Genomic DNA, 24,419 nt, shown 5'->3' with positions numbered 1-24,419 from the left:
AATATTATTTTTTTTACATATATTTATATTATTTAACCATGAGCAATGCCAAAAGTTCATATGTAATACGCTCGAAGCAAACTTATGAACTTATGTTCATTAATAATCGCATAACTAAACACTCTGCTATGAAAATTTTCACCCTATAGAAATATGAAACCAAAATAGGGATTGCAAATATAATGACACCTTGAAATACGTCATTAAGATGTACCAGATCTTTCGACGTACACCAAATGAACTTTTCCAATAAAAAATAAAGAAAAAATAATTAATTAACGTTCTTATAAAAAATCCTTTTGTCACTATTACAGCACTGTTTAATACTAAAACACAAATGCAGTGGATGAAATACATGTCGTACATAAATGAAGCACTGCACTGCACGCATAAATGCTTTCCTGCTATCCAGATCAAAATCAACTTTTAAAGATGCTCTATTATCTTCGACTGTTAATCCATTTCACCTCGTTTGCAATTCTCGTATTGTAAAAAAACAAGGATAGTCGATTTAATTAGCGTCTTTGATTTCCATAAACGTAGACATCATCATACTCGGCATACGGTATACGAAAGCTACGTCCCGGATGCGCATGCCATCTTCATACTTTTCAACAATCTTTTCTTTTTTTTTTTTTTTTTCCCACCTCGACGGTGATTATAACAAATTTCTTCGTTAACTTTCCTAAAACTCACTGTTAATGAATTTGCAAAACTTTTAAGCAGAAAAGCACAAAATCATTTGAAAATTCAGCTTTATTACATGAATTGTATATTAAATAATAATAACAGGCGTACTGATGTTCATAGGCAGTCGTAGCATTGTCTCGAATGAGATCAACAAGTGCAGTGCTCACAGTCGTAATGATCCACTGAACTCGAACCGTATTCCAAATAAATGTCGTATACTAAATTGAACATGAGGTATAAAAACTTGACATGACATATACCAAATTGAACATGAGGTATACCCACATGACATGACGTATACCAAATTAAAAATGAGGTATACCAAAACGACATGAAGTATACCAACATGATGTTTACCAAACATGACGTAGTATATCAAGCTGATATATACCAAACATGACGTATACCAAGCTAAATGTATACGAGGTACCACTATAAATTCCCTCTGCTTATACACTTTATATTTTAAATAAGAACCGTTTTATGTTAAAAATTAAACTGTTTATTCTACCCCCTATATACTCTACAATTCTTCAGCTATTTTTCTATACAATTTTCGTTGCTGTTGAAACTCTATTATAGAATAAATATATTTCCATAGATCCGTAGCATAGAAATGTGCTACCTCAGAGGATAACTTTCACTTCTTTGGCGGTTTAGAATCACTGGCCGGCGAAGAGCATTTTTAAATAAAAAAGGAGGCGTAATAGTCTTTCGATGCGGGAACTTCATAATTGGACATTGTTATCGTAACAGTGTGAGAAGCTTACCACATTGGAATAATGAGTTGCAATAGTTTGCAATAGCCAATTGCAAAAATTATGTTGTTTTATGAGAATTGTGCCCCCTATTTGTAACCAATGAGAAAATTTTGTTTTTTAAATTTTGCTTGTGAAATTTAAATTTCACTGTAAGTAAAATTACAGTGATATCTATGAAGATTCCATTATTTTGATTGACTGAATTTTGATATGTAGATCTTCAGAAAACAATTTGAATGTAACTAACTACAAGGATGTGAGGAAGGAGGTTTATAACTTTTTAGAAAATCAGATCATTAAACTCTAGTAAAATTATAAAGCCAGAAACTGTTCAAAAATTTCAGTTTAATAAAAGACAAGTTGAAGGCTATTGGTCTATTTCAAAAGCTACTGCCATGGTTGCGATACCAATGTGCAGTTTAGAAATGCGCTCATGGTGCTCAATGTGGGCTATAAAAAAATGTTTCCAACAAAAAGGATTTAAGTACAGCTTGTGTTTGAGCATTAGCAGTACGGTGCTGTCTTATATTGTCGTGAAAGCAAAATAATTTTGGTAGACACTTACACGTAGATGTTTTAGATTGGAGATTGGAATATTCGTTTCTTCACGATTCACCCTCTTCCTCGACAGTTCAACATCTTCTGCAATGCATAGGATCCGAAATGTAAATTCACTGCTTAATATGTCTTTCCGTTTTGTTTTCATCTTCAAAATCTATCTTGAACACAACTCCCTGTGACTCAGCTTTTCCAACATAATTTTGTGAAGACCTGATCGTGAAACTTGCGGGAAAATTGTCTGATTGCGTGGAAACGGTGAATCGGTTGTTATCACGAATCATAATGATTATCACACGCACAAAAATCATCGGTGACTGCAAACAGCTGGCCTATTCTTAAACAATCCACTTACGAACTATATCATTTATGAACTATTTATTCTGTTCACAGATCTGACAATGAAATTTGTGCCGATGTCGCATATCCTTCCGTTAACAAATGAATAACAACGGACCTTATTTCCCAAGTGACTTCCGCTTGATCTTCTTAAACGTTACAATGATATGATACAAAACGTATGCACTGCTGACTGATTCAAAATGGAGTGCCAAATGGAGAGCAAAATCGCAAAATGGAGTGCCGTTTGCGAGCAAAGGATGGTGGAAAACACTGCGCATGCGCAAAATTATGATTATTTAAAAAATTGCGCCCAAATAATATTATTGAAAATACACTACATAAATCATGTATTTCCAGAAAGGTATAAAATCGATCTCAATTTTACTATTAAAATATATCATATAAACTTTATTATTTTTGTAGAATTAAATATTTTTCATTTTTCATGTGTTTGGAGAAAGACTTTATTTATGAGGCAGGCCTGATGCTGGTTCTACCCTTACGTAATGATAATAGGCAAGCCCCACGTTGCAGTAAAGTATAATTTAATAAGCAAGTATAGGGAATTTACCTTTCGACGCCAAGCTCTGTTTTCTTTCATGGCAGTGGGTGAGAATGGCCGCGGTCCTAAAAGTAAAGAATGGAATCATTTTAAAAAGGCAATTCAAATGTATTGGACATAATATAACATGAGTCTTAAATAAATAAAGTACGTAAAATATTTACAACGAGTAAATTATTACGAAACAGAATGCTAAAATACAATTCTTTCCAAACGGTTTACATTGAAGAGGTTGCAAGTATTTTATACATTCTTAACAGTTAGAAAAGCGTAATATGTGATTCTGAGATAATCGCCATCCTTGTAAAAAGAGCAGAAGTGTTCCTGCTGATTTACATAATATACACATTTATTAATTGTTTCATAACATTTCATACGTTAAGGGTTATTTCGCAAAATTGTACATAAAGAGTGATTCAAAAAGATCCAGAAGAAATGTTAAATCAATAGAGGGACCAAAATAAGCACATCTGGTAAAGAATGCTTGGGTCAAATGGACGTTAAACTGGTACAAAGCGTTATTGACTGGTAAGCAAAAGTGTTCTGCTGTCGTAAATTGTCATTCCTCCCGCGAATTTTGAGAGGTATGCATCGCTAGACGAAGCGAAGGTGGAGGACAATTTTATTTAGTGGCTGCTTCTAAAACAGATCACCTACTCCAAAGAGAAGCAGAGAGCGATTCCCGAACATCTCCCTTTTATACTGCGGGGGGGGGGGGAAGAAAAGTCAGTTCTATAGCTCCCAGTCTACTGGGCCGATTGATGAAATTCAACTTGTGTTTTTTATGTCTCGACCCGCGCGACTTGGGATAAGTATTAAATTTATTATTCTAATATACGCATTTTAACACAAAATTGGACTTTTTCTGAAATGACATTGAATTTGATATATATTTATTAATATCTCTTTTTTTATTAAACTTGCTTGATTCATTCTTCCCGAATTCGAAATTTAGGCTTAGTCCAAATATAATTCGCACATATTCGTACACCCGCGCCCTTCAGTAGCGCAATCAGGCACCCCTAACCATTTTACCGTCTGGGCGGCATAAACAAGCGTTAGAACCTACGTTTTTTGGAAAACAATTAACAATTCACATGTTATGAATACACTGTTTATCATGTTTCTATATATGTCAAGATACCTCCGCGGATTGCATTCAAAACCATAGCCTTCTGTACAAAACGTATTCATATTAACCATTTTTAGCTTGTGAATATTCTCACTGAAGCAGATGATAATTTATCTCTCAGTGCAAAAGCTGTTGCCAGTTATTTTTAATTTACTCGCTAATTTAAAGTCATTAAAAACGTGAGAACATTCCCTGAATCTGTGACAAAGATCAGCCAGATATTATACTGCGATATAAATCTAGAAGCCAGACTTCTGAACGAGAAAAGAATATTTTAAAAATATGATACAAATAAAGTTAATTAGTTATATCGAATTTCTCTCGACAGAACAGCACTAATTAGGCATGTTGGATTCCGAGCGATTTAGTTCTGATAATTAGATTCTAATTTAAGGATAATGAACATTTCTAAAGCTGTTGTTACTGATAAATGCAGAAAAATAAGCAGAATTGTACAGGCTCTCTACTTTGATGCTCTTGGGTAAGTAATAGGATGGGAGACAAATTTAAAATTTTATTTTTATGAATACAATGCTCGCATTTATTTTCCGACACATGTATTTTTTATATTTATTTACATAAATTTTGTACTAACTAGTGAAATACAAACTCCTTATTTTTTTCCTAATCTAGTATTTTTTTAGTATTGTAAGCCTTGATTTTTTACAAAATAAATATTATCAAAATATTTGTTGCAATAAAATAATTTATTTATGATGTTGTTGCTACTAATCTCATTTATTGATATAATCAAAAGAATCCGACGAATTATTATCGTGACAAATAGTTCAAGATTACAACCGGCGTTGGCGAGAGCCTTAGGCACCATTTAATTGACAGTCTGATTTTATGCTCAGTTTTGCCCTGAATTTTGTAACAGTGTATCCCGGGAGGTGGAACTGAGGGTTTCCCACTTCTTCCCTTAACACGAACCTCTCGAGAGGACTTCCGGTTCACCGAATATTTTCTTTCTCCCCATGTTGCACATACACTATACATTTGCAAACAAAAATGCTTTCTTCGGGATTCGAATACGGGCCATTTGGTACGGCAGTCAGCGTGGTTAACCACTTTCCCGTTTCGGAGGCCATAATTTACTAAAAAGATATTAGTCGATAACTCCCATAATTCCGACAGTTGAAACTTTAGTTGAGATATTTCGACAGATGAAGTTTCTTGTTATCCTAAAGGGCGTTAGCCCAGAAGGGCTATTAATTTCGTTTTGGCATTTTGTGGCGTTTCACTATAAACGACGTTTCACACACTATAAATGACTGCCACCAAATATTATTACCCTGTATTATATTTAAAGAAATTAAATAATAAAGAATCATGAAAAATCTGCATAAACGTATATATGGTTCTCGCACTGTGACAAAACAGCGGTATCTAGAGCCATCAAATTTTGAATAACGTACACCTCCACCCGAATATGGGCATCTGGAAGCCCAAATTTGGAATTTGAAATTTCTTTTATTCTGTAAAGCACTTATGAGTTTTTGATTAAAAAACTGAACAATTTCTGTATATATACACGCATTTATTTTCTGATGATTGCAATAAAAAGGAAGGTGCCGAACTTGATGTCATAGTAGTCCCATGTACAAAATGTCAGGCTAATCGTTTTTGAGTTATGCGGGATACATACTTACAATCACATTAACGAAAAAAATCCCTTTTGGATCCACATGAAAACCATTTTATATCTTGTTTTGCAAATAACTGTCCTTTATTCTGTCCGTACGAGCAGAATTCAAACAAAAATTGTTCAAATGGATTTGGGAATGGTTAACATGGATATTCCTGTTGAAATATGATATCCGCAATTTTTCGCCATTACTATACTTCTTTTACTTCGTACAAAGAAGTAATAAAATAATAATACAGGAAAAGATATTTCTTCCCGCCCCCAGTAACCTTACCACTGCATATTATTTAAAACTGGAACATAAAATTTCATATTTTTGTTTACAAATATACCTAAACTCCTCAAACCGGTTAATTATAATAACCTCAAATTATAATGTTTACGATATATTCCTTAACAGGTGTTCTCAACCATGGGGGAATTCCTCCGCCCTTCGGGGAATTACAAAGCTTCATGAACTAGAATGCCGTCAGACTTTTATTTATCTGTTAAGTATTTAGTATTATTTTATGGATATACAATACAATTTTATTCAAATTTTGCTATTAATCAACATTTTCAACATTTTTAGTCCAGAAGGGCTTTATCCCTGAAGGACTATTGTTTTAGTTTTGCGATTTTGCGTTGAAAACTTTAAAAGGCTATATCACTTTTCAAATTGTTGCCACGAAATAAAATCGCCCTGTATTATATTTAAAGAAATTAAATAATGAAGAAATGTGCATAAATATATTGTTACGAATTTGGTATTTAAAAAGCTAATGTTAGTGCAATTATAAATTAAATGGTTTTATTTCTCGCGCAGTGCAGCGCGTGACGAATATTAAAAGAAAGCTAAGCCGGAAAATTGAAAATACAAGAGCGCGTGCATTAAATAAATAAATATCTCTTTTTGATTTCGAGAAAGTACTGGAAAATTCTAGCGCGTGATTTTAAAATCTTATAAAAGGAGGAAAACATCTCAGTTTGTAGTTAGTTGCTGCTTAGTTTGTTGTTGTTTAGAGAACTGCTCTTGTTGATTGTAGCGAATTCGCGGATTAGCGTTCTTTAGCTGTTTTGAATTACGTTCTATTGGACATTTGAGTAGCTAAAAGATAACTACTCTGAGATATTGTAATACTGCATGATAATTTGAGAAAATTTAAGCATTTTTGTTGTGATAATAATAAATTTTTGTTCATTTTTCATCGGACTTGTGCATTCATTTCATAACGAACCCGTATGCACGCAACAAGTTTTGGTGTCAGGAGTGGGGTTCGAATGCCAATAACAAGAGCGATGGAAGAACAATTGAGACAGCTCATTAGTGCTTTTGCTGCATTCCAAAAAAAGATGGAAGCTGGCCAAGCATCATTTAAAGAAGAGATGAAAGACTCTGTTAAAGCAGAGATTAGATCCGTTAAAGCAGAAATGAAATTGTGCCAGGAATCCGTTAAGGAAGAAATGAAATTGGGCCAGGAATCCGTTAAGGAAGAAATGAAATTGGGCCAGGAATCCGTTAAGGACGAAATGAAAGCCGTTCAAGCTGGTCAAGAAGAAATGAAAAGAGAAATTACTTGCATAATAGAAAATAAATCTGAAGCTATGGAAGGCAGAATTGACGCAGTTGAAAATAAAGTTGGACATATTGAAGAAAGAGTTTCTTCGGTGAAAGAAGAAATAGAAGAAAGAGTTTCTTCTGTAAAAGAACATATAGAAGGGAGAGTTTCTGCTGTGGAGGAACGAATTGAAGGAAGAGTTTGTGCCGTTCAACACCAAATCGAACAACAAATTGATGAGAGAGTTTCTGCAGTTGCTAAAGAAATGGATACTTTAAAGAAATTCGTAGCGTCGGCAGGGAGCAGGAGTGATGATTTTAAATTCTTACCAATGCCTGCTCGTCCACCTCTGAAGCTATCCACATATGATGGGAAGACCTCCTGGGAGGTGTATACGACACAATTTTCTATCGTGGCGGATGCGAATGGATGGGATTCCCAAGCTAAGGCCTGTCATCTCGCCGCTTCTCTAAGAGCCGACGCAGCGGATATCCTTCAGACTCTTCCCGAAAACAAAAGGTTAGATTTCGAAGCTCTGTCCGGCGCCTTGGAGTTGCGCTTTGGGGAGAAGTGTTTAAAAGACTACAGCAGGCTCCAATTAAAATCTCGTCAACAGAAGCCTACCGAAACACTTCAGGAGCTCGCCGCGGATGCTGAAAGGCTGTCCCATCTCGCCTTTTCGGAATGCCCGACAGAAACAAGGGAAATCCTGTCCTTGCAATACTTTATCGACGGCATCCGGGATACTGAAATACAGAAAGCACTGCGAATGGCAGATGTAAAGGATGTAAAAAGCGCTCTGTTGTACGCCGTGAAATTGGAGGCAGCCCAGCAAGCAACTCTTAGGGATCGCTACCCAGTCAGAGCTGTGCGAGTCCACTACCCAGGGGACCAATTGATGGCTCGTTTAGATGATTTATCCAGACAAGTCGATGCTTTGATACGGAGTAGCAGTGAGAACAAAGTGGCTGTAAGATGTTGGAGATGTGGTTCTGAAGGTCACCTACGACGGCATTGCAGAACACTCCAGGGCACGGATAATGAAACGGATGAGTTGACAAGACCAGTGAATGCTTTAAGACGGAATAGTGGTGAAACAAAACCGACCCTAAAGTGCTGGAATTGCGGTGTTGAAGGCCACCTACGAAGGAACTGCAGAACTCCCCAGAGCACGGAAAATAAGGCATACGATTTAAACAGACAATTAAATGCCACGGGAAGGAAAAGGACTGACAAGAAACCAAAGTGCTGGAACTGTGGAGCTGAAGGCCACGTACGAAAGAATTGCAGAACACCCCAGGGTACGAAAATTGAGAAAATTTCTGAGCAACGACGCAGGAAACAAATTAATGACTATATCAAGGAACGGAGGTTGCTAGATAATGAAAAACCCTGTTTTAAAGCGCTTAAGCTCTCTATAGTGAGTGGCAACAATAACGGACTGTCCATCAATGGGAATTTCGATGGAGTTCCTTGCAATATGATCATTGACACAGGAGCTAATGTTACCATCATTAGGAAAGATTTAGCTGAACAGTTTAAAGATAAACTTATTTGGACGCCATCCTGTGTTACCCTTCAGACTGCGTCTGGTGAAAAGATCGACATAGCTGGGAAGTTAAACGTGAAAATCACATTTGGAAGTGCCGCCTACCATCACACGGCATATGTGGCGGATATTACAGATCCATGCATACTCGGATTGGACTTTTTAAGGAAATACAATTTTTCCTTAGACTTGAAAAACAACAAACTGCTTTCAGGATCTGAAGACATGACTATCCATCCTAAGAAGGGATCCTCACCTGGAAATGCCGACGCTTTGTCCGAAAGAACCAGCTCGAGAGACAGCCGAAATCATGCTAGGGTCGAAAAGAAACACCAGACTACCAGCTATTCTCCATCTCAGATGCTCTTCGGTCGAGACCTTCGTCTGCCTTGTGACCGCCTGTTTCATCGCCGTACGGATGTGCCTTCATCGCCTGAGGAACACATCCAAGATGTCAAGGCCCATTTTGAAGTGATGCACCGTTCCGCACGAAAGCGAGTGAACTTGGCGACGGAGAAAGTGAAGACCAGATACAACGCGAGAGCTACTGGACATAGATTCAACAAAAGAGACAAGGTGTGGTTGTGGAACCCGATTCGGCGAAAAGGAGTCAGGCCTGAATTACAGTCACCTTCGGATGGTCCATATACAGTCCTGAAGAGACTGAATGACGTCATGATCCGTAAGTGTTCGAACTCTAAACCTAAAGTCGTTCATTACGACATGTTAGCTCACTACAATTGCCATAGTACGTAATGTAAATAATTGTAAATAGTATCAGACCATGGTCCTTTTTGTTTATAAATGTGTATTTGATTTGATTTGTGTTTAGTATTTGATTTGCATTTAGTATTTGATTTGTATTTAGTATTTGTTTTGTATTTAGTATTTGATAGCATTTGATTTGTTTAAGTTAGTTATTGCATTTATTGTTTATATTGTTTGATATTGTAATGTAGTGTTTATGCCTCAGTTGCATTTATGCCACAGTTGTAAGTTTAGCTTCCTGTCCAGGGATTGTACTGCCCGGGACGTGCAGTCCTTGGGAAGGGGTCAGTGTTACGAATTTGGTATTTAAAAAGCTAATGTTAGTTCAATTATAAATTAAATGGTTTTATTTCTCGCGCAGTGCAGCGCGTGACGAATATTAAAAGAAAGCTAAGCCGGAAAATTGAAAATACAAGAGCGCGTGCATTAAATAAATAAATATCTCTTTTTGATTTCGAGAAAGTACTGGAAAATTCTAGCGCGTGATTTTAAAATCTTATAAAAGGAGGAAAACATCTCAGTTTGTAGTAGTTGCTTAGTTTGTTGTTGTTTAGAAAACTACTGTTGTTGATGGTAGCGAATTCGCGGATTAGCGTTCTTTAGCTGTTTTGAATTACGTTCTATTGGACATTTGAGTAGTTAAAAGAAAACTACTGTGAAATATTGTAATACTGCATGATAATTTGAGAAAATTTAAGCATTTTTGTTGTGATAATAATAAATTTTTGTTCATTTTTCATCGGACTTGTGCATTCATTTCATAACGAACCCGTACGCACGCAACAATATGTATGTTTCTCGCATTGTGATAAAACAACAGTACCTAGAGCCATCCAATTTTGAATGACGTAATCCTACTGCGAATATGGGCAGCTGAAAGCCCAAATTTGAAATTTGGAATTTGTTTTATTATCGGTTTCATATTTTGTAAACTTTTGACGAATTTTTGATTAACAAACTCAAGGATTTCAAAGCGAGCAATGGAAACACTCTAAGGAAAAAAAAAATATTTCCAGCGCACGGAGCTGTGTATCGGAAATGGTAAAGATATTCTCATTTTAACATTATTTTGCGACATTGCTGTTGAACTGAATTTTATGGTTTAAGTGCAAAGAACATGATATTTAGTAAACAAAGGTAGCACACGAAACGTTTTAAAACGCCCCTTTGGACGTAGTTTAAAATCTGAAACTTTTCAGTTTTTTTTTTTTTTTTTTTTGTTATTTAATTTATAAAACAAGTTTAAAAATAATCAAAATTTTAAATGGAATTATGCATGCATTTTTTTAGTTATAAAAAGGGGAGGGGGATGATCTAACAATGGCGAGAAGCGTGCATGAGGCTAAAAAGATTGTGAACCATAGTTCTATAAACTGTTCTGTTATAACATAAGTCGATATCAGCTGAGACATAAAGCTTCTAAAATATTTAGTTTACATGAAACTTCAATTTATAAAAGTCAAATCTATCTATCTTGATTGAGACTTAAATACCGGCTTGAAGGGTTAAGACAATTTATAATTGTTTGGCTTAACGTTTATGTTAAACCAAAACACATTTGTTTCGGCTTTACGACAAATATGACATTTAAATTTTAATACTTCTTGCGAGACATCCTTAGTGCATTCAGCTAACATATAGGAGGTTTTCCCACGTACAAGCTAATTTTATTGTAAAATAATTTACAAAATGAAGTATTGTTTCATATTCGACAAATAAGCAATATTAGAAAGAATAGAAGCATACCGACAGTTAATCATTTTCTCACAAGGTCCTTAAGCTTTTTATTTACTAGAAACCTAAAGGCGTATTGGGAAAATGGCCAGTCTTCCAAACGTGTAGTGCAGAGGATAAGTGGGATTTTGTCCATTATTTCATTCTTCCCACAAAACGGATAGTAGGGATTCGAAGAAATCTTACAGAAGAACAAGAGGTTGGTAAAATAATTATGACCAGTTTGCAGCCCGCAGATAGCCACAACATTTCTACGGGGAAATCATACATTTACATTATTTTTCCTTCTTTTATATTTCGAAGTTGTTTGATGATGTAAGCTTTGCGGTGTTTTGAAACAATACATTTGCATATACACAGGTTGTTCGCACATTTTTTTGACGGTTTTGCTTTGCTATATAAAATCGATCGCTTGGAAATTTTTTAACTGCAATTATATTTTTTAAAGTAAAAATTTTTAAAGTAAAAATTTAACTGCAGTTATATTTTTTAAAGTTTCAGATTTATAAATTGTTTATTTTCATTTTTTAAAGTAAAAAATTCTGCTACTTGACAGTTTTATTTTCATGCAAAATGGCGCTTTTAAAGAAGCAATGAATGGATGGAGGCTATGTCTGTGCTCTTTCCAAAGAAAATTAATCGTATCTAGTTATTCAGAACGCTGTGAAAGCCATGGTTTTTCGATATCTAAAGCTACGATAGGTATTTCTCCCGCCTTCTTAGCATGCCTTCGAAGTGTAGTAGTCAGCATACACGGTGCGTATTCGAGAGGTCCGAGGTTCGATACCCGGCGAGAGCATAGCTCATTTTTCATGTCTCCTGCTTCGAAATAGCCTAATGCCTCTACAATGTTATCAACAACAAAGGAAAAAAACGTCAAAAATTTAGCTTAAAGTGAAAAAACTTTCCAAATACGTCTCCAAGGAAAAAGCGAAATATTCCGGATGTTACAAAAGTGGGATCTTTAATTTTCAAGGGAAATCCCCCAACTTAAAGGGCAGGTGCAAAATCATTAAAATGTTCGGCGAAATGATTAATGTTGATTTTAATTTGAGAAAGGCGAAAAAACATAATGTGCATCGTTTTTCTGCTGCAGATTTCTTTACGAGAAACATTTATCCGGACAAAAATGTACAAATATTGTCACAATAAATGAATCTTGGATGTATTTAAATGACCGCAATTAAAAAAAGATTCGTTTATTATCATCAAAGATAAAAAAAAATCTTAAAACAGAATTAAAATAATCTAAAGAAAGTTTTTGAAAGGGCTTTATGATCGTTGCTAGTTTTTCATATAACGGCAGTTTAAAAATAAAAAGAGTGAAGAAAAATGGTAATACCAATTTCATATATTATTAATACTATATTTTACAACCGATTTTTAAACATGAAATACCTTCTTTTTACCCAAAGTCCCAGTAGAACGCAATGAAGATTAAGCAACTATACATTAAAATCCACAGTTAATTTCCTGGAAGAAATGGAACAAGAAATAGGTATCAAGGCCATACCCTTCTTTCATATTTCTATCAAATCTCCTGATGTATCATCCATGAATGTTTGCACTTTTGGACTTTTAAAAAGCAGATTGTCCAAACGTCGAAGTTTTATTATCTAGAAAATTACGGTACGGAAAATTAGATTTCCTAACGTAGATAAAAGACACATTTTACTACTGCTATATTTTTATTTCTCTTGGCTATATTATATATGAAGATGAAAAGATAATATGCGTATAGCAATGAAAAAAAAGGAATCTAAATATCACTCTCTAATTAGAGATACCGAAATTAAATGTCAAACAGCATTGGAAACTTCTCAAGAAGAATATGAGTATAAGGAGCTGTAATGCACTTAGACCTGCCGAGCCTCCAGCGTTCCATTAGTTCTTCTATTCCAGAACTAATCCCCTTATCAACTGATTTCTTCGTACATCTTATTTTCTCTGCATCTTTTTACAGAAGGAAATGGCAACAGAACCGCTGATTATATTCCTCCTATTCGCTAACAAATGGCTCGCGTAGAAATCTTGATACTTATGTTACTGAAAGGAAAAGAATAGGTACACAAACAGTTTATTGACATGTTTATGTACAGCAAAAACAAGTAGGCGACAATTTTACACGCTTTCTGACAAACATTTTATGAATTTAATTACACATTCTATTTTTTTTTCAAAGGTTAGAGGAAATTGCATGTTATTGTAATAACCGGCGATTGCAATAAGTAAGAAAATATTTGAAACACAGTATTGACACTTCTAAAAAATGCGAATAATGCATAAAATTAGGTAAATGAACAACTTTGTGTAAGACATACATTGCTGAAACTCTACTGATTTTGAGGAATTTCGCAGAATTTTGTTTTTACCTGTTTGCTCTCGAAATTGACAAAGTTTCAGTTAAATCTACTCCAAACACGAGGTTGTTCTTTTGCCTAATTTTATGTATGACGTGTTTCTCTTCTCTCTTGGCTCTCTGTCATTAATATAATTTGGAAATTTATAAAATAAATTTTTCTTACATTTAAACCCTTCGTGACATTGGTAAGAAAGAATATTTCTGAAATACAATTTTGATTGTTTTCCAATCAAATTCAAATACTTTTATTGTTTGTGTTGCAGAGACATTAGGTTTTTTGAAGTAAGGAGAGTTGAAATACGAGCAAAGCCCTCACCGGGACTCGAACCACGGACGTCTGCTGACCACTACACACGAAGGCATGCTAAGAAGGCGGGAGAAATACCTTACATACACCCCCTTTTAAAAGGCGAATGGGGTTTAGGGGACCCAATCGCCATCGCCAAATCCTGGTGGTGGAGAATCATCATCCACCACCCTTTTAGTTCAGGCGCTACTGTAGAGACATTAGTTTTTTTTTTTTTTTTTTTTTTTTTTTTTTTTTTTTTTTTTTGAAGTAGGAGAGTTGAAAAATGAGCAATGCCGTCGCCAGGTCTCGAACCACGGACCTCTCGAATACGTGCCGAGCGTGTGATCAGTACAGCACGAAGGCATGCTAAAAAGGCGGGGGATACAATGCTAGCATGCGTACTCGGCATATTCATATGCTAATCATGACAGAATTACAGAAGCCTGTGAGCAGTTCCTTTTTTAATTGTTAATCAGATTATCATTTTCTAATACCAACAATGGAGGTCTCACCACCGGCCGAGCGGATAAGACCGCTGAATACTGGCAAATCGTTTGTATTCAAGTCCAGATGAACGAGGCAGCTGCGTGATTCGTTTCCGTAATTTTCCCACATGTTTTATCTGTAAATAATACTCATTTATAAATTCATTATGCGTCCCATGCTCAGTTATGCAAGTCCAGTTTGGGCATATGCATGTAAATTGAACCGAAAACACCTACAAACTGTTCTGCTAATTACAAAATTGTCTCCTACGCCACATTACTAATTCGGAATGGTATAATCGTAATAATAGAATACACGAGGAACTAAGGGTAATTCAGATAAAAACACATCTATAATAATCTGGTTAAGAAATTTCATGAAAGCAACAAATTTGCAATTCTATCATTAAAAATTGCAAATTATGATTACAATGGCTTAAACAATGTAAATAGACCACTGGCTATCATAATGTATTTTGTTTCTGCACAATTTTGTATCTGTATAATTTTGCTTCTCTCTCATATAACGTTATGTTATATCTATTGTATTGTATTTTGTTTTCGCTGTTGTAATTTCTATGTTACCTACACGCAAATGGATTCGAAATAACCTTTTTATTTGCATCTTGCCATACCACATTTTTATTACAGCTCCATTCTACTCAGTTCAACAGCTTGACTGCTGTGTGCTTTCCTCCTTTCGTGAAATCTAACTTGATCTTTTTTTTTTTACCCCAGAGGGTTGACATAGAGAACTCTGCGAAGCCGCTACTGCCTAAGATCTATACTTAGGCAGTCTCGTCCACAGGGGTATACAAATCATGAACCTAGTGGTGCTGGAAGCTTCGGAAAGGTCACTCATCGGCCGGCTCGGTGTCTGGCAAGTTCTAGAGCAGATGGCTCTAGTAACCCAGGGTGGCGTCCCGGGGGCATATTTCACAAGTGCACATCTGTGTAGGCACCAAGGGAGTGGCTTCTAGGATGGACCAATGGGCATCCAGTAATATTTCTGTCATGTCACATGACCTTTCACGCACTTTAAGATTTAAGCAAGACGTTGAATATATTTTGGCGCTCAATTTTCTGTACAAAATAATTAAAGCATTGTCGATTTCTTCTCAAAATTTTCATTGGGAAGTTAGATCAAATATAAGCAATTGTGAAGATTTCATTATCTGCTTGAAAGAATTTGAAATAAATACAAACACATGTTGGATAGTCTTCAAAAATAGCCATGTGAAATATTACTTAATAAGATGAAGGAAAAAATATGTGATAATATTTATGATCTCAAATGATCCCAAATGCTATATAAAGATAGCATGAGCTATCTTTACATAAAGATAGCATGAGAAAAATATAAGCACATGAGAAAAAATATTTACACCAATTACATATATAAATAGAACTCGGCACTTTTTATTGCAGTCTATATGAAATAATTTTTGTTACCAGTCTATATGAAAAAGATGTTCTATAATAATAATCAATGCAGGATATTATTCAAAGTGAACTTTACTAATTTGCATTCGTATACATTTAGTGTGTTAAATTTCACATTTATTAACCTCTCACTCCTAAATGTACTCTCTACACAAGAAATACCCATCAAAGAAGAATTAATTTATTTTATTCACAACGAATGAATTCAATTTTTTTCACATATATTTTAATGTTAACAATGGATATAAGCAGATCATACACAATATAAATTCTGAATCTTATACACTTTCAAAATTAAAAGAATGCAAGCACTGAAATAAGAAGACACTAGTTCCACGTAACGCTTCCAGTCTCTTTCAGCTCAATAAAAATAAAACTATACACTTGAATTTTCTTAATCCACAGGTGTTAGTAAATGCATAACATTCGAGGCTAATTGCAGCTTGAGTCATTTTCTCGATGTAAAGAGTGATAATATGCCGTGAATAGCAATCCAAATATCAATGCGTGATAAAAACCGCGAAAATGAAATGTCAGCGATTAATTAAACTCATTAAACAAAAGCATCCTGAGATTTTCTGTTATTACGCCATACATTTATAACTGCGAAACAAATGTAAATTAAAACGTAAACAGCATATGCTCACATGCCCAAAGATTTAACATCACAAGAGCAATAGAAGCTCATTGGTCCATTTTCGAAACCCCTCCCTCAGTGGCTACGCTGATGTGCGCTTGTGAAATATGCGTCCCGGGGACGCTGGGTAATGTCCCTCTGTGACGGGCAGCCCGAGCGACTGGCAGGTAGCAAATCACAGTCAACGACCGGTGTCCCAAAAGCAGTGCGTCTTTCTATTCAAGGTGCGAAGGCGGAGGTTGAAATTCTGTGCCTAGAGGTTCCAAGGGGCGAGGGAACTCACAATGCGGATTCGAGAGGGTATCACTTCTAGCGACAGCCCCTGCTAGACGGGACTGCTAGACGAGATTCCGATAGCACTGGTTTAAATGAGAGGATTCTTAGAAAAAAAGAGCACCGCTGGTAGCGAAGTCCCGCCTAGCGACGGAAACGATGTAGCGGCTACGCGGGATTTTTTTTTCAAACCTCATCAAAAATGTCTCGACTGTAGCTCTATCCCGGGCAGAAATCAACCAATCAGAGGAAAGTTCTGCTTCTGAAGGATCACCTGATCCCAATCTGAGCGATAATCGATTACTGTTTGGCGTTCAAGTCTTTGTAGTAAGTGTAAATGGTAACCTAGCTACGTGGGTTTTCTGGAAATGTGCGGGTTCTGAGAATTGGCCCGTTCGACGTCCAGTCCCACGTAGCCGAAACATAATGCGATTGGGATATATGTTTGTTATTAGTCTCGCAGCGTGAGGGAATACCCATATCTTGTTGTTTAGCTTTCTAAAACAAAACTCAAGTTATTTATTCTACCTAGGACTTACTTAAAATATTAGTGTGTACATATAACTAACTGTATATATCTTTTCCTAGTTATTTTTGCCATCTACTCGAAATGTAAACATGTTCTACAGGGGTAAACATGTTCTTCGAGCCCAGGTACCCTGGCGTTTGACACCGTTCTACTCTCTTTTCCCATATGTGTAACGTGAATACGGGCCAGTTTATTTTAGAAAGTCCTCTACGAAGGCATCCATTCTCTTAAACAAAATACTCCTCGTATGCTTTACCATATTCAAATAACCTAACCTAAGATGCACACATTTTACACGGATATCGTATATAACAAGCATTAAATTTAACACATGCACTAGGACATGAATTCAATTCGCGAGCTTTCTTTGTAATATTTTCTATAGCTGTAATTTAATTTGCCGTTTTAGGAAGCAAAACAGAAAAAGGATAAGAACCATATAGGTTAGGGGTCATTTTGACAAGGTCGAGCAGATAATGCAGAATGTTTAAATTACTTTTTCTTCTTCGTCTTTTCTTTCAACATCGGCGATGGATATTTCCTATACTCAATAGCTTTCCATTCATTGACTGATAAAGAAAATATTAAAAAGAAATCGAAAGTCATTTCAGGAGACTCTACTGATCAAAAGACAGGCAACAGATCAAAAATAAAACACAAATTATAAAATTCACGATACCATGATCCTTCAAAGCTACGCTCTGATCGCAAGGTTTCTGTATTGTTTGACTTGGAAAAATAAGTAGATTAGTGAAGTAAGCTTATTATCTCTAAGAAAACTAATCACCTTTCACATCATAAAACACTTTCATCATTCTTTTAAAAATAGGATTACCTTTCCTGAAGAACAATAGTTTTATTTTATTTTTAAATCCAAATAAAGAAAAGTTCAGTTCCAACATAAATGTTTAAGATCAAATATCCACGCATAAAAGAGAGCTTAAAACTTTTAAAATCAAATTTCGTAGATGAAAGAGATTTCAAAACTAAATGTTTACAGTCACTTCTGGAAGCGAGAAATTCTGGAGTACATGGAATAAAAAAAGGTTAGTTCGCTCGAAAAGAATAAGGTTTTTATCAGATCAAACCTTAACTCTACATCAAACAGAGTGGGTACGTTTTATTCTGTCTTTCGTTTTATTTTCGCCTAGAAGTACTCCTTGGTACTCCGACGACTATTCAAAAAACCGGAAAGAGAACTTGATCGATCACTTCCGGTGAAGCAACCCCGGGATTGTGAAGCAGTAGAGTTGGAACACGTAAATTTAATCCCCATTTACGTGTTGATTTTTCCGAGTTTGTTTTATAAAAGCTTCGTGAAAATATAAAAAAATGCGAGATTTCGATTAAAGTGAAAAGCGGGAGAATACATCTTTTAAAGAAAAGCTTTTATTTTAATTGGATCAAACATCTAAAGTCCCGTTTGTGTAAATAAGTTTTGATTTTTAAAGTAGATTTAAAATCTTTTCATGAAAGGGTAATCGAAATGAAATGAAATCTGCCTGTTTTAGTATTCCGAAAAAAGTGAAGCAAATATTTTGAAAATTTTATTGGCAAGTTCTTTGTATTTCACGTTCGATGTTTGTTATTCGCATTCACATTGTGCGAATGTCATTAAATAGTCAATACGTTCGAAGCGCAATGGGATTTTCATGCAGCTTAAACAGCATAAACATATACATACTGCAACAGCAGTATTTTTGAAGGAAATTTTCAAAAGAAAAAAAATAATTTAAATAAGACATTATTTCATTTTAATATTTTTACGGAAGTACAGTTTAACAAATAAATATAGTTTTCCAGTTTAAACTCATCTCTGAAATTAGAAAAAGCATTTCAGAATTTTGAAACAGAACTGAGTAAGTTAGTTAGTTTTTGAATCGCACCCGAGACAGTTGAAGTACCACTGGAAGCTCTGACTTTTCAAATTTTTAAACTATTTATGAAAGTTAGAATAAGTTAAAATTAATTAAAAACTAACGCAGACAAATTTTCTGTCGCATTAACTTCTGTTACATCTAGTAAGCTGTAGCATAATGATTGACCTTCAGTTCTGTCCCATTTTCAAACTTTCTCATATCAGGCTTTTTAAAAATCATCCCATTTCAGGCTTTTTTTAAACGTCCCGTTTCCATCTCTATACTCAGGGTCAAAGTTAAATACAAAAAATATGACCGAAAATCACATGACTGTGAAATATGTATTAAATGTCTCAAATATGTTTTACTCCTTGAACTTCAGATTCAGAGAATGTTTAGATTTACATTAACATATATTTACATTAATGTACAGAATTACATTACATCACCCATAGTGCTGATATGACACGATTTTTGTTTCTAATTTGATGACAATTTAGATTTTATTGTTAGCTTGAGCTATGACAACGTCGATATCTAAAGAATAATAGCGGCTAAAATATTTTGAGAATTCTACCCCTTAAATGAAAGCAAAAATTTAGAACTTTTCAATGTTGAGCTAGCTTTAAGTTAAAAATAGAATACTTCGAAGACTCATGAAAATCATTAGTCATGCTGCTACCACAATTTTCAAATAAAAAAGATTCTTTATTCTACTGATTAAGTTTTTAAAAAATATGCGTTTTATCGTGAAAAAGAATGTTCAGCGCAATGAAAAATAGACGAAAATGCCTATGCGGCCAGCCCGTTCGCGGAATTCGAACCTCGGCAAACACAGAATGTGTCCTTCTTTTCCGGATGAACTAAGTGTTCTTCATCCACCTTAAAAGCCCAGTTTTTCGATTTTTCTCTTTTAACATACAACTTATTTTGGATTATTTAAAATACGTATTTTTACTTTGGAATTCATGATTTGAAAGCAAAGAGTGAGAATGTTTTTAGCTAATAAATATTCAACTGCTAAAAGTCAGAATAGACTTAATACGGAGTGAATGTCTGAAGTCAGTTTTGCGAGCACATAATACAGTTTTAAACTATGAAATGCTTCAAATGTTTTAAGAATTATTTAAAAAAACTCTTCTGTGATGTCAAAGGCTGAAAAGGCACAATCTTTTATTTTCGTATTACGAATAACTGCAGAAGGAAAGGAAACTCATGAAACGGCACAATTTTTGTTGTCACCTCCAGAAAGTCTGAACTGGGAAAGGCTGAAAAAAGATACCACGGAATTTTTTACGAAGTTAATCGTTTATTTTGATCTACAGAATATCTGCTGTCATGGATTCTAAAGTTAAACAAAAAACAACAATTAAGGTTTACTTGAAAGTGAAAGAATCAGCAACGGAGCCATCTGCAATACAGTAAAACTCCAATTATCCGAATCAATTGGGACCGGACCCCATTCGGATAATCAAAAATTCGGATAATTGATTTTTCCCGAAGAAGAATTCTACGTCCACTTTAATTAATTACTTTATGTACTGTATGTTAAAAATGAGAGAAAAAAAACTATTTTTAGAGAAAAAAGGTTTTAATTAATTAAAATATAAAAGCAACACTTTTACATACATATTATGTAGCGTACTGTACAGCATTTACAAGTGCTGAAAGTCATTGCTTCCTGAACATTCGAAGTTAGATGTTTGACATACACGTGCCTGCGCTTAAAATTGCTTAGCCAACAGTCACTTTCTTTAAAGGTCGAACAACCAAGCTTCTGAGCTAAGATCACAAAGATTTTCATTAAGAATGGGACCCGAGATTGTGTTTCCCATAGAACGTTGCTGTAAAAAGCACTTGAAAACGACATCCTCTAAATTTTTGTTTGTTGCTGCCTTCATTGATTTTCTTGAAGAACTTCCATCTTCGTTTTCAAGCAGTGACAAGAAGTTTAAAAGTGTTGATTTGCTCCTTTTACACTACGTTTCCCTCTTAATTTTTTTCTTAAATTCTAAAAGCGATTCGGATAGTCGGAGTTCGGATAACTGGAGTTGTACTGTACCTCCGCTGCTGTTTTTTCCGCTTGAAAGCAAAGCTACAAGACTAGAGATCAATCATTAATACGGATAATCACCCTCTGAAAGAAGATAGTGGGTTCCAGTCCCAATCGAGATAACTGCACATTTTTTATGATTCTTTCTTCTACAGACTTAATGCCTTTACAAGACTGGTGGACCATAATTCATCTCCAGCAATGAAAAGATTAAAAAAACTCTAACCAGAGACTTTAACAGTATTCTAAAAGATGAGTTCTACGAAGGAATCAAGTAGCAGTATAAACATGTTATCCTTGTAAGGATTATATGCTCAATGCTAAGGTGTATGAATGCTATTTTGTACATACTTAATCCCGAAACTTTCTAGAAGCACTGTATAATGTACTATATAAAGAAGCTGATCTAACAGACATTAATTTATACAATGTTACGAAATGTCCAGGCGCGATAAGATGGCTTTCCCGCAAAGCAGTTTTAGGGTTGCCATAAAATGGCATAGGAAGCAGGATTGCCACATTTGGCGAGAAATTGCCCATTTGGCGACAAAATTCTCGATGTACCATGGACGGATGGAGAACTTTCTGGAACGAATTCTTACCGGTTTAGCTGATCTGACAGACATTCATTTACACAATAATGTGGTTTTCTACCTTGTGGTAATTTCCCTGCCCCTACCCAAACTTTCCGCTCAAGCATTTATTAGATTTTATAAAGAAAAATAATTAATGTTGTACAATCATTAGGTTTTTTTTTTTTTTTTTTTTTTTTTTTTAAAAGCTGGAGACGTGAAAAATGTGCAGTGCCCTCGCCGGGACGGACTACATCCTTGGACCTTTCGAATACGCTTCGAGTAGGCTTCTAGTTACACTACGAAGGCATACAGAAAAGAGGGAGAAAATACCTTCCCTTTTCAAGGGCGACTCGGGATTAGGGAACGCAATCGCAAAATCGTGGTGATGACGAATCATCGTCCACCACCCTTTTAGTTCAGGCGCCACTGTACAGTTATTATTATTATTATTAATATTATTTGAAGCAGCGGACATGAAAAATCTGCAGTGCCCTCGCCGGGACTCGAAACTGGACCTCTCGAATATACGTCGAGTATGCGTCTAATTACACCACGAAGGCATACGGAGAGGAGGGAGAAAATACTCTAATGTCTGGCAAAAGCCAAGTTCCATAATTAAGATAGCCATGCTGTATACGGCCAGCAGAACACTTGATGACCTTATATACTCTTATTTTTCAAGGGCGACTCGAGAATAGGGAAACCAGTCGCCAAATCGTGGTGGTGACGAATTATCGTCCACCACCTTTTAGTCCGGGCGCCACTTGAAAAGTCATTAGGTGTTTTTTTTTTTTTTTTTTTTTTTTTTTTTTTTTTTTTTTTTGTTAAGCAGGAGACGTGAAAATGTGCAGTGCCTTTGCCGGAACTAGAACCTTGGACCTCTCGCATATGCATCGAGTATGTTTCTAGTTATACCCCGAAGGCATCCATATATTTGTATAGATTAAAAAAATCAAGAATGCAATCCAATCCTTAAATTCTTGGCAAATTTCCCTTATATGATACTCCTCTAAAGTATGTTGACAGTTTTCTGACAGTTTTATTTAAATTTTTAAGGAAAGACAAATTTTCAGAAACAAGAAAACAAATACAATTTTATTCCCTTATTCTATTGCATTATATACTTTACTTACTTAATGGTTATCAAGATAATTTCAACATGCGTGTTTGCCTCTTTAGTAAAGTTACACAACTTGTGCCAGCACTAACTGTCTGCTTCTCAGGAAACTTGTACAAAAGAAACGCATTTTAATATGTAAATCGTAGTTTAACTAACCACGTTTCAACAGCCATTTCAATCTTGCATTCCTTACCACACTTAGTGTTAGAATTACATGGATACCTGGTTTGTATTCTCTCTCTCTTTATAAGCTTGTGGTATATTTGTACAACAAACTACATGCACGAAAGCTAATTAAACAAAGGAAAAATCATTTAAGGGAAACCGCGAAAATCTCAGAACGTGAGGAGAGCCCAAAACATGGTTTATTTATGCAGCTGGTTTGCACAGACGAAACAGACAGGGAAAGAGAAGCGATTACGGAGGCAGACACGTTAACTCCTACAAACCGCGGAAAGTGAAAAGAAGGACACAGGTTAACTAACAGTGAAATCACGGATGTTTCTGCAACCTTGCGCTAATGCCAGGTGAAACTAACCTCAGGGGTCGAAGAGCACTTACGCGCGTGGTTGCTCATTTTAAATACTTTATGAATATGTTAAGTGAGAAGGGTGGGTAGAACACACAGTTCAACACGGTATGTTCCGATGAAGCTGCACTGAAAAGTTCTCCAATTATGTATTTATGATAATATCTCACTTTGCACATGTTTGAACTGTAGAAGGTACTTACACAATTTTAGGACGATTTCGATTAAGAATTTAAAAAATTGCATATGATTTGGAATAAAAATTTCCTGTAACAACTTATTATTTAAAATAAGAAATAACGTCTGCTATTTTTAAACTCATACTTATTTAAAAATGTTGCATGTAAATAACCTCTGGGTTGAAGGATAGGTGTTCGAGCTTTCCGAACCGAAATATTCTTATTCCATAATTCATAAACGTAGTAAAATGCACCGTATTAAAAGTTTAAAGTCCAAAATAAACAAAATTCTTTTCAGATTTCAGAACCTATAAATTTTCTTCCTTTATGCCTTCTAACAATCTTTTTTTCAGGGGGGGGCAGGAATCCGTTTTTTAATGTATTCTTTTGGAAACATTATTCCGTTTTTACAAATAGAACAGAAAATTTTTTTCAGATTTCAGAACCTATAAATTTTCTTCCTTTATGCCTTCTAACAATCTTTTTTTCAGGGGGGGGGGGGCAGGAATCCTTTTTTTAATGTATTCTTTTGGAAACATTATTCCGTTTTTACAAATAGAACAGAAAATTTTATTGCGCACAGCACCAAAAATGGACGTAATTTTCCCATTTATCTCGGAAAACGTTTCCTTCTTCCGTCTCCTTTTTTATTACACTTCGTTAAGACATGGTTTGCAATTTAATCTCCTTATCATAATTTTGTTTACAAGTTTAATTCATCAAGGTGAATTTTGCATGAAAGCAACATTCAAAAGTTATGCAAAATTCTACTGAATTTTCTTTATCCTTAACCACTTTTTTTTG

The 24,419-nt window shown here is 35.2% G+C and overlaps 1 protein-coding gene across 2 annotated transcripts in view; it reads right to left on the bottom strand.

The window, feature by feature from the left end:
* ASPP (Ankyrin-repeat, SH3-domain, and Proline-rich-region containing Protein) overlaps positions 1-24,419 on the bottom strand; it is an 818,500-nt gene that overhangs the window by 415,509 nt on the left and 378,572 nt on the right. For both annotated transcript variants that reach the window (XM_085806749.1, XM_085806750.1), the window contains one exon: positions 2,923-2,978. In XM_085806749.1, the coding sequence (XP_085662875.1) occupies positions 2,923-2,978 (56 nt within the window). The remainder of the gene's footprint in view (positions 1-2,922; positions 2,979-24,419) is intronic.

The sequence above is a fragment of the Stegodyphus dumicola genome, chromosome 12 (genome assembly GCF_044657685.1).
Source record: "Stegodyphus dumicola isolate Sdum_Otavi_A_Nest chromosome 12, ASM4465768v1".
In the NCBI taxonomy this organism is placed as follows: domain Eukaryota; kingdom Metazoa; phylum Arthropoda; class Arachnida; order Araneae; family Eresidae; genus Stegodyphus; species Stegodyphus dumicola.
Note: the sequence above shows the minus strand (reverse complement) of the source record. Positions and strands in the feature narration are given on the sequence as shown.